We start from the raw sequence: 11,530 nt of genomic DNA, 5'->3' as shown, positions 1-11,530 counted from the left end.
CTTCCGCGGTCATCATCAGCATCTGGAGGATGAGAGCGACGTGATTAGCATTAGCACCGCTGGCACTTTCCGGATCTGTGTGTTCAAATCAGCAGCATCACAACTTTAAGAGTAAGCACATGCCACTTATTCTTGCTTTTTGGTGCCATGATGATGATTAACGCGATTCTGCTTCAGGCCTGAGTGATGGTTATGTTTATGTTATGCTATGTGACGTGATTGGTTGTCATTTCGGTGTCGTAATGACAGAAATTCCCGGTGAAAATCTTCCACTCGAAATAGGAACCTGATAAAAGAGCCGAGATAACAAACACAATCTCACTGATGTGCCGAAATTATGATCTCTGTTTGAGATACGTGTCATTTTTCAATGACTGATGGAAATGTAGGCGTGGCTAAACCGAATACGGAAGTGAAAAACGCTAAACGATTGGCTGTTCCGACATGACGCGGGTTGGATGCCAAAAGGCTACGTGTTGGATCTGTAGTGCACTATGGCGGCGCTTCGAAGCCGCACTATATAGTGCGCACACACAGGGTGGATGGTAGTGATTTGGGACCGAGCCGGTGTGTGGAAGCTGAAAGCATCACAAGTAGTAGTTTCAGCTGGCAGTGTGCCGCAGCTTATGTGTACACACACACACACATAGTAAAGTTGAGACCTGAAGTTATGCACCTTTTATCTTCCGGAGGTTTATTATTATTTTTTTAGTGTGTGTGTGTCATAGTGGGCGGAGAAGGAAAGAGGCATGTGTTTCAGGTTATAAAGCTAAAGTTATGAGCGTCGCCTGATCCACTGAAGCTGTCAGTAATGAGACTGAAAAACAACCAGGAAATAAACCACGGAATTATTAATTAAAGCAGATTTATTCCAAACAGAGACTTGGGCAAAACAAGAATGTCTTATAAATATCCAGGAAATATGTCTCTTTACGTAGGTGAGTGGCGCTTTTGGTATTTAATTAATTCCTGAGTTAATTTGCACAAAGTTATACATATTCATGAGTAATTATACTTGCTAATATTAATATTCATGCAATCTAACAGTCTGAGTGGAGAGGATCAAGCACTCTGACTTGGTATGTTCCACTGTAGGGGTGTCCCAAACGCTCTGATTTGCTTTCTGGAAAAAAAAAAAAAAGAAAAACACACAGTTACTTTTTAATTTGTTGTTGTTTATAATCATTAAACACCGAAGCTTTTTTTTTTTAATTTTATTTATTTTCTTTGGTGTGGTTAAAATCTTGTTAATTTAACCCCCCTTCCCTTCCCTCCCCTGTCCTGTGCTCATGAGTGGACTGGTCTGTGTATTAGCTCCAAGTGTCATTGATTTTTTTTTTTTTTAATTATATATTGTAGTTTATCTTTTTCAGTAAACGAGCTCCATTCTTCTCCTGTGTTGGCTGCACCTCAGTGTATTGTGTGTGTGTGTGTGAGAGAGGGAGAGAGAAGCAGCTGAAAGGACTCGATCGACTCCTTATCTTGCCTGTGCTGGAGATCTGATCTCACATTTACACACTACAGCGGGCATTTAAGGGTTAAATCCGTGGCACTGCTCAACCCTCAGCTTTTATGACCAAGTGAAAGAGTATCGTGTAAGATAAGCAAGTTCACAGGACTTTTATGATGTACTTCGTACCGTATGCGTGTGATCCTGTCAAAAGTACAGTGAGGCAATTAATGGAAAATAATCTCTTCTTAGATTCTGTCTTGAATTTCCAACCAATCCACAAAATATCATATTGCAAAGTGTCTGAACTCGAGACATTCGAGCTGTGTGTGTGTGTGGGGTGCATAACTTGTCATGCTTCACTGAAGATCATTTTGTTTGATGTGGGAGGTTTTTTTTTTTTGTTTGTTTGTTTTAATCAACAAATTGAAAAGTTCAGAAGCTCTTTTCTTTCTTTGTCCGAGGAAAATGTTCAACATATGGGGAAGGAATGAGAGGGACGTCGTCAAACACACACTAGTGTGAATAATAATGAAGTAAGGACTTGATGTACGAAACGTGCTGTGTAATCTACGATTAATGATGAACTGATTTTAGAGCAGTGTTATTATTTTACAAAGAGAAGTCTATAATCATTGATATGGTGAAAATATAATATATTTTTTATTTTATTTTTATCTTTTTGGTGAGGAGATGTTTGTTTAATGCTCATGGAAGGAGTCTCCAGTGTCGGCACTGAGAGAGCAAGGGGGAATACAGGGAGAGAGAAGGAGATACAGACAGACAGGGAGCCAGTGTGTTAGACAGATACACACACAGGGAGACAGACATGGTGGGGGGGGGAGAGAGAGAGACGGACAGACACGGGGAGGGAGAGACGGGGAGACAGATACAGGGAAAGAGAGAGAGCACGAGACAGACAGGAGAGAAGGAGAGAGACACACAGATACAGGGAAAGAGAGAGAGACAGACAGACATGGGGGAGAGACAGAGAGACAGACGGGAGAGAGATTGATTCAGGGAAAGAGAGAGACAGAGGCTGGCGAGAGAATGACTGTTTAGAGCTGCTACAACGAGTAAAAGCAGGAATGAAGTAGTTTTGTGGACATTTTGCAACATTAAAAATAGACAGAACTGTACATGATGATGATAATGTAAAATTTAAAAGGATAGTTTGGGATTTTTGACATGAATCTGTATGGCATCCCCATCAACAGTGTCGTGCAAACACACTGACTTACCCCTGACAGCATCCTGTGAGTCCAGTTCTTGTCCAGTTTTGGTCCAGACGAAAGTAGTCCGGCAAGTTTGTTGGGGTCACGAAAGTAAAACGTTTTTCGTCTCAAAACAGTATGCGTTCAAAAGAGTGATATATTTGCATCACAAAACCGTTGCCAAATAAAAAGTCAGACCTCGAAATCGCTTGGCACTATTTTCTCTCCCTCGGTATCACTGCGCGCTGCCGCCAGGTGACAGCCACGGCTGTTTCATTCATTGTTTTAGTGATGGGAATTTCGGCTCTTTTGGCTCTTCTTACTATAAGGAGCCGGCTCTTTCGGCTCCCAAACGGCTCCTGAGATTTTATTTTTGATTTAATTGCTGCAATTAACTAGTTAATTAATTACATTATTATTTATATTTTATCAATAGGATGTTTTCCATTTTATTTTTTAGTTTTTGTAGCCTTTGTAAAGTATAGCAGTGTAACAATGTTCTAGCTATAGAAATAAAACTGACTTACCAATTAATAAATTATTTTCTCACAAGCATAATGCAAAACTGTGTTATATTACCAATATAAAATACACAGAAGACATCAACTGTTTATCCTTTATGGCTTTATTTCACACTCGACCTTGAACAAAATGCCACAAAATAAATTAAGTATAAATCAGGCCTAAGAAACTATGAAGCAAAGTTGGAAATTATTTTAACAAACACAGAACAATGTGCAACAAAACATGTGGCACCTTGAGCGCATGGAAAAAGAGAAAAAAGTGCCGCACTCTGCTCCACCAGTAATGAGAAGCCGCTGGAACAGCAAATATGCTCCGGTTATAATGACTGCTGTCTCGTTGTATACCGCAGATTAATCTGGCCATGCCAAGGCGGTTGCCGACCGAACCTGTCAATTTATGAGCGACAATTTATATCATGAGCTTTAGGAATTCACGGCAACAAAACAATGATCATGGTTGTCAAATAGACAATCATCCTTCAGCTGAGCTGAACTCTCTCTCTCTCTCTGAGGCACCTAAGGACAAAAAACTAATTCGGCTCCCACCGAAGAGCCGGCTCCCGTCGTTCACTTCAAAGAGCCGACTCTTTGAACCAGATCGTTCGCGACCGACACATCACTACATTGTTTACTGCTAGCAAAGTTAGCGACAACATGTCTGACTACGACGGTGAAATGTGTGCGGAGATTCAGCCACATCTTTGTTGCTACAGCCTGGATAGTCGCAAGTGCGCACCATTTTCACAAATATATTATTGTATAGGTTATAGAAGGTGATAAATTTAGTTAGGTTTTTTTGTTTCTTTTTTATCAGACATCTAGTTTTTGGGTTTGTTTACCTGACATGTTTCGACGTACGACTGTCGTCTTCCTCAGAGTGTCACCGGATGTTAATTGGTGACGCATCTTTTATCAGCTGATGTTTCTGAAGGCGTGGCCTTCCTGTCTGGATTGACAGGTCGGTCACGCCTTCTACTGTCTGTTTGTCCCCTGCAAGATGGCACTCCAGGTGTGGGAGAGCATGTATGCTCCCTCATCCCGGTTGATGGTCCTCGGGCTTCGCTTACGGATCTCCATGGCCTCCCTGATCCAGCGCTGATGTTTATTATCTTGCAGGGGACAAACAGACAGTAGAAGGCGTGACTGACCTGTCAATCCAGACAGGAAGGCCACGCCTTCAGAAACATCAGCTGATAAAAGATGCGTCACCAATTAACATCCGGTGACACTCTGAGGAAGATGACAGTCGTACGTCGAAACATGTCAGGTAAACAAACCCAAAAACTAGATGTCTGATAAAAAAGAAAAAAAAACCTAACTATATTTAATATAAGACATAATGAACGTAATCGAAATAGGTGTTAAATTTGTCGCTGTTCTTGCTCTCAAATTAGCTTGTTAGCGCCGCTGATCTGAACTCCTAATCACTGCCAAACAATGGGAAAGGTGTTGATTCCTGCGCAGATGTCAACATGACAGCGCGCAGTGATACCGAGGGAGAGAAAATAGTGCCAAGCGATTTCGAGGTCTGACTCTTTATTTGGCAACAGTTTTGTGATGCAAATATATCACTCAGGGCTCGAAATTAACTTTTTTTCTGTGTCCCCCCCAGTGGTCCCGAATTCTGTGTTGTATTGTCCCGAATGGAAGCAATAGTGTCCCCATTTTTTTCCCCTCTGAAATAACCAGTGGTTAATATTATCATATGAAGTTACTATTATATTTGTAACTATGCGATTTTGAACCCTTTATATCATTTTTACAATAAGTCACAAGACACAAGCGACACATGTCCTATACATCATGTACTTCAAAATTACAGTTATTGCATTTTCAGTTTATTAAACTTTGGCGATCTCACTGTATGAATAGATACCCGTTTATTTAAAGGGGCCAACTAGCTCATTCAGAAAATGTTTCAACTCCCTACATCTGCAGTACACTTTAGTTGAAAATAAGACCCCTTTTATGTTCATTTCATCTACTTATACCTTGAATATCTGTTGGCACTTATAAGGCCAACTTATAATTTTCACCATTACCGTTATCCATTTTTATGAACTTTCCGTTATCCATTACCGTTATCCATTTTTATGAACTTTCCGTTATCCATTTTATGAACTTTCCGTTATCCATTTTATGAACTTTCGCTGCCGGGTGCAAATGTTAGCAACATCAGCGTAGTGCCAGGTCCGAGCCTAGTTGTGCTGCTGACTGACTAAACTTTCTGAACTAGAAAGACACCAAGAAAACTCACTTATTCTGTTGAACGGTATCTTCCGTCAATATCATCCACATCATTCCTGTTGTATTTTATAACGTGTCTAACAGTGTTCATTCAGTTCATTCAGTTGCTAGCGTTGCCTGCAGACCAGGCGATGACACTTTGGATCCTGAAGGTCCCGGAGACGTTATGTCTGGGCTTTCAGTTTCTTCCCCGCGGTCGGTCCGCTTCAACCACTTCAGCATTTTTGTTCTGGCAAGAGTCGGCGCAGCGTGTGCGGTAGCAATTCCATTCCAAGTCCATATAATGCGGACTCCGGCCGAAGATTCTAGAACAGAATGCGCTGCTCTGTAGCCTACGGATGCAGGTGCATCGAAAGTGTAGCTACTATGTATTTTTCGCTGTTAACGTTTTAAAATTAAAATTGACAAATTAGGTGAATGTCTACGCATGTGTTACGGCTTTGTAAATAATATTAATGTAGAACATTTTTTCTAGATCTATTTTTTCCCATTGTCCCGGGATTGTCCCAGATATGATAATTTTGTGTCCCGATGACATTTTTTATGGTCCCCGGGACGTCGGGACACCGTTAGTTTCGAGCGCTGATATCACTCTTTTGAACACATACTGTTTTGAGACGAAAAACGTTTTACTTTCGTGACCCCAACAAACTTGCCGAACTACTTTCGTCTGGACCAAAACTGGACAAGAACTGGACTCACAGGATGCTGTCAGGGGTAAGTCAGTGTGTTTGCACGACACTACTGATGGGGATGCCATACAGATTCATGTCAAAAATCCCAAACTATCCCTTTAAATTGTTGATGAATTCCTGTGGTATAAGAGGAATAAAACACTTCAGAGCATGCCGTTAATGGAAAATAATCAGCTTCAGGGTGGTAAGCATGAATCCACACTGTCAGGTGGCATCACACCACTCTGATTATTTAACAATTCTTTATCAGAGTCGAGGTGGTTATTCACCGATATTCACCGATCCTGAGGTGGATAATTGTTTTAATGTGTAACAGGTAATTATTTAAAAAAAAAATTTTCAAACTTCAAAAGCAGCGTGTGAATGTAATAATGGCGCAGTGCAGACTTGTCACTTATCAACACCGACTCACACAAAATCCTTTGTTTTGAAACCGATAAAATAAATCGCAACTCCACCTTCCCTTTGAATAGTTTTAGACCAAACTTCGGAGCATCTTTAGTGCTTTTAGGAGCAGCATTTTCTTTCATCGTTGGTAATTCTTCTTCACTTACGGTGACGAAGCGATTGGCCGCCGAGTCGCTCGAGGTGATTATCGAGAAATAGTCCGAATTTCTCGACCAATCAGAGTGCGCGATTTCCTATAATCAAGGCAAGTTTATTTATATAGCACATTTCATACACAATGGTAGTTCAATGTGCTTTACAGAAGTAAAAACAGTAAACAATAGAGAAATAAAATTACATAAAATAATTTTATTTTTATTCTAAAACAATTAATTAAAAGAATTAAATTAAAAGAAAATAATAAGAATTAAACAATACTAAAAATAAAATAATAAAATGAAGTAGTAGTTCAAATAGGATGAGAAAAAAAATATAGAATAAAGAATAAAATAGAATAAAGTTAAAGTAAATTTAAAACATGCAGAGAAAGTTGTCAGACTTTCAACTGTTTTAATCAGTTGTCTGTTTATACCAATGATAAATAACATCAACCCGCAAATAATTTTAATCCTTAGTAAATAATTTTGTGAGTAATTTTCAGGTAGCGCGATATGCTAATAGCCTGGAACAGATGAGTTCCTGTGTGTTTGAGATTTAAACGTTATTCTAAGGATTTTAAACACAAGGCGGGTGAGGAGAGTAAAATACAGCAGTGTAATCGTGACCTAGCAGTCGGTTGGTGTGTGTGTGTGTGTGTGTGTGACGGCTCTGTTTATTAATACAGTCTGAATAAATGTACAGTGTCCAGCCACTGCAGCACTGAGACCTGTAATGGAGACAGACAGAGGGTTCTTTATGGTGCGTGTGTGTCCGTCATGACTTTTTACATGGCGCTGCTTTTACTGGAAACGGCAAAGAGTAGAAAACTTAAATGAGAATTTATTTTATTTTCATACAGTTCATTCATTTGCTATTAATGAAAAAAAATTTAATTCATTCGCAAGCTTCAGCAGTTGTACATCTAAACCGTCTGTTTGTATTTATTTATTGGTTTTAAGTCTGATTTTGTGTAGTAGTCAGCTGGGGTGTGACGATTTGGATCGGTGCACCAGTATAAAAGGCGACAAAATCTAAAGTGATTATGATCAAAAGTGTCTACGTGAGCAAAGTGCCCTGATACTTAAAATAGTTTTTTTTTTTTCTTTTTTCCTTCTGAATCACTGTTTCTCAACCAGTGGGCTGCGACATTTTTTCAAGTTTGAAGCTAAATACTAAATAGTTCAGGATGTTGTAGTGTCCCAAATCCGGTAGCTGGTTTGCCGTACACCTTTCAAGTGGAATAAATACGTTTGTGGGTAAATTAAGAAGAACAAGTCTTTATGATTGTCACATTCCTCCTTTGCACACAGAGCGAGCGCGCACAGTGGACAGAATAAATAAATCCATTTGTGGGTAAATTCTATGGATCTGTGATGCCTGCTGAAAGAGAAGAGCAGAGAGGGTTGAGAATCAAGTGGCTGTGGTTTGTTTACACCCGATACTAAAACTTCGAGTCTTAGCGACTGTCACAAAGACGCGTCCAAAGCCCAGAAATACTTTATTTACCCGGGCAAAAACGATCCAGGATTTATCTTGTAGTGTCCTGATCCTCAGGATTTCGTCTGTGTAGAACGATGTCTGCCGCACCAGGTAGTTTGAGATGTCGGGGAACTCAACGGATGGATAATTTTCCTTTAGCTCCAAGGAAAAATCCTTCTTTGTTAGCGTGTAAGGGTCTAATCCCATTGAGTGGTTTCTACAGTAGATCCACTTCTTGGTTTTAATAACTCGCTTGTTTGCTGAACACAAACACGGCAATAAGTTCTTGCGTTAATGGACCGGACTCCACTTTTGGATCATTAATCCCTTTTGAGTGAGAGTGCCCTGCGTGCACAATGAGGCTTCTGGTACAGCCGTACAGTTTTTTAAAGGTCCCATGGCATGAAATTTTCACTTTCTGAGGTTTTTTAATGTTAAAATGAGTTCCTCTGACCTTCTTAAGTCACCCCAGTGGCTAGAAATTTCATAATGTGTAAACCAAACTATGCCCAACATTTGAGAATGGCGCGTTGATAAGCTCTTCCCTTTACTACGTCAGCAAGGGAGATGATCCCCACGCCCCCCCCTCTGGATTCCCACCCACTGTATGGATTGCCCGCCCAGTTGTAGTGAGGAGACCATAGAGGACACAACAACATGGCATCACCTAAGCGAGCGAAACATGGAAATTGCGCTGTACATGGATGTGACAACACAGAAAAGAGTCTGTTTTTACTGCCGACGGGAGAGCCCCTGAAGACGCAGTGGCTTAATTTTATTTACTTCAATAATACGCCGTCGAGTCTACCTAAGACGGTGTATGTTTGTCGGAAGCATTTTCCTGAGGAATGTTTCCACAACTTGGGACAGTACAGGGCAGGTTTTGCACATCAACTGTCACTGAAGCCTGGGTCCGTACCAAGCATCCCTGCCGCATCAGCCACAAACACCGAACAAGTAAGTGTATAACTGTTAAGTCGTTTTGCCGTGTTTTAAAATCGGTGCGTTAGCCTAGCAATGGCTACATTAGCTGTGCAGCTAACCGCTTCCTGCAGTTAGCCAGGTAATCCGCGCTACAAAACTAAAGAGCATGCAGCATGCTCTGTTAAACTGAGTTTAGTCTGGAAATTGACTGTAACTTATGAGCTTATGTTTGACTATTGCTCCGCAATGCATGTCTTCTGTTGGATAAGCGATATGTTGCTGTAGTTGCTGCTTCTATCCTCTTTGGTTATGGAGTGCGTGTTCAAGCCTAGGGTATTATACGTTCGTAAACTACCACTCCGAACACTCTCGCTCTCTGTTCTCTGTGTCACGTTGAGTTTACGAAAGGAGTCCGAGGGAGAACGGGGTTTTGTCTTAGCAGCGTGGCTACAGGCGCTGATAGCAGCGAGTATGTGTGCGCGCAGCTTGGTCAAGCCCCTCCCCCTCCCCCCATGGCCCACCCCCACCCTCTACCCTTCCCTGCCTCCTGCTTCTCATTAGCAAAACGACGCACTGGGAAAAGGGCTGAAATGGGGCTTTCTCCCAGGAGGCTATATTTACGTGCCGAGGGTTCGTTTCGAGAAAGGCTGCGGATATAACATCCGGAATCCTCCACGAGCCCGTTTAAAGCATCAACAAACCACCATGCCATGGGACCTTTAAATATAAAACGGTTTGTGCTTTTATTGAATTAATTCCTGGGCTCTGTCTGTAACGGAGTGATGTCGCATCCCATTAATACACTTTACAGTATAGATTATTCGATTCTAATAGAATACACGAGCAAAAATAATCAGGGGTCTTTGTTAATGGGCTCCGAATCGGTACAAGTATGAATAGGTGGGCTTTAAAGCAGAAAAGGTTGCGAGCCCCTGCTCTCCATCATCATTGATGAATTCACAGTAAAATGAACCTAAACAGTTGTTCTCCTGTCCAATCAGAGGCTCCGAAAGCGTATTGTATCGTGAATATCTTCACTCTATTGAAATTAAACTCCAGAACCTTCAGCCTCATTTCGAATCTGCTACATTTACTTTAATTTTATTCTATTTTATTCCGCTGGTTTCTTTTTCTCCTTTTTTCTTTTTGGCATTTTATTATTTTAGTTCTACTGTTGTTTAATTCTTATTTTCTTTTCATTCTTTTAATTAATTGTTTTAGATTAAAAATAAAATTATTTTATGTAATTTTATTTCTCTATTGTTTACTGTTTTTGTTTTTGCTTCTGTAAAGCACATTGAACTGCCATTGTGTATGAAATGTGCTATATAAATAAACTTGCCTTGCCTTACATGTGCGGGTCACGTGTCTGTACAGTAACTGTTCCTCTGGGACGAAAACCCGCTCTCTTTGATACTAAACCCGCGTATAAACGTGTGCGAGTGGCATCGCATCAGAAATTCTGTCCATCACAGCAGCAGGTAAATTATTCCTCGAGTCGGTCTCTCTCGCTGTCTGTATCACTCTTTTTCTCTCTGTATCTCTTTCTCTTTGTCGCTCTCTTTCTTTCTGTTGCTCTTTTTGTCTCTTTCTCTCTTGCTTTCTCTTTGTCTCTCTTTTTCAGTCTCTCTCTCGCTCTGTCTCTCTCTTTCTATGCCTCCGCCACCGTAAGGTGCAGGAGGCATTATGTTTTCGGGTTGTCCGTCCGTCCCGAAACTTTGTGTACGCGATATCTCAAAGGCTAATGAAAGGAATTTCACCAAACTTTCAACATTTGTGCGCTTTTGGGACAAACATGAACTGATTAGAGTTTGAGATCAAAAGGTCTAAGGTCAAGGTCACTGTGAGGTCAAATGTGTGTCCGAAAACCTTGTGAACACAATGTCTCCAAGGCTGATACAAGTAATTTCACCAGGTCACGATTACTGTGAGGTCACATGTCCATCCCCAAATCACAACTTAATAAGGCGTGTAGTCTACCGGGCGGAGGCATCGCCATCGACGCCGTTGGCGGCGAGTTCTATCTAGTTCTTTCTGTTGCACTCTTTCTTTGTTGCGCTCTCTTTCTGTCGCTCTTTCTTTTTTTCTCTCTCTTGCTCGCTCTCTTTCTTTGTGTCTGTCTCTCTCTGTCTGTCTTTCTTTGTCTCTCCCTCTCTTTCTGTCTCTCTCTCTGTCTCTGTCTCTCGCTTTGTCTCTTTTTCTTTCTGTCTCTCTCGGTTGCACTCTTTGTTGCGCTTTCTGTCGCTCTTTTTCTCTTGCTCTCTTTCTGTTGCTCTTTTTTTCTGTCTCTGTCTCTCTTGCTTTCTTTCTCTCTTTGTGTCTCTGTCTCTTTTTGTCTCTCCCTCTCTTTCTGTCTCTCTGTCTTTGTCTCTCGCCCTGTCTCTTTCTTTCTGTCTCTCTTGGTTGCACTCTGTGTGTGTGTCTCTCTCTCTCTCGGTTGCTTTTTCTGTT

At 41.0% G+C, this 11,530-nt stretch overlaps 1 protein-coding gene across 2 annotated transcripts in view; it reads left to right on the top strand.

The window, feature by feature from the left end:
* Positions 1 to 11,530, top strand: part of ugp2b (UDP-glucose pyrophosphorylase 2b) — a 122,775-nt gene continuing 111,245 nt past the window's right edge. Inside the window, exon 1 of one of the 2 annotated variants that reach the window (XM_060933426.1) lies at positions 1 to 111. Coding sequence is in view for 1 of the 2 variants with exons in the window: in XM_060933425.1 (XP_060789408.1) it covers positions 899 to 938 (40 nt within the window). In the remaining variant the exon portion in view is untranslated. Of the gene's footprint in view, positions 112 to 623; positions 939 to 11,530 lie in introns of those variants that run through there. The other variant, XM_060933425.1, reaches the window with a different exon arrangement.

The sequence above is a fragment of the Neoarius graeffei genome, chromosome 11 (genome assembly GCF_027579695.1).
Source record: "Neoarius graeffei isolate fNeoGra1 chromosome 11, fNeoGra1.pri, whole genome shotgun sequence".
In the NCBI taxonomy this organism is placed as follows: Eukaryota; Metazoa; Chordata; class Actinopteri; order Siluriformes; family Ariidae; genus Neoarius; species Neoarius graeffei.
Note: the sequence above shows the minus strand (reverse complement) of the source record. Positions and strands in the feature narration are given on the sequence as shown.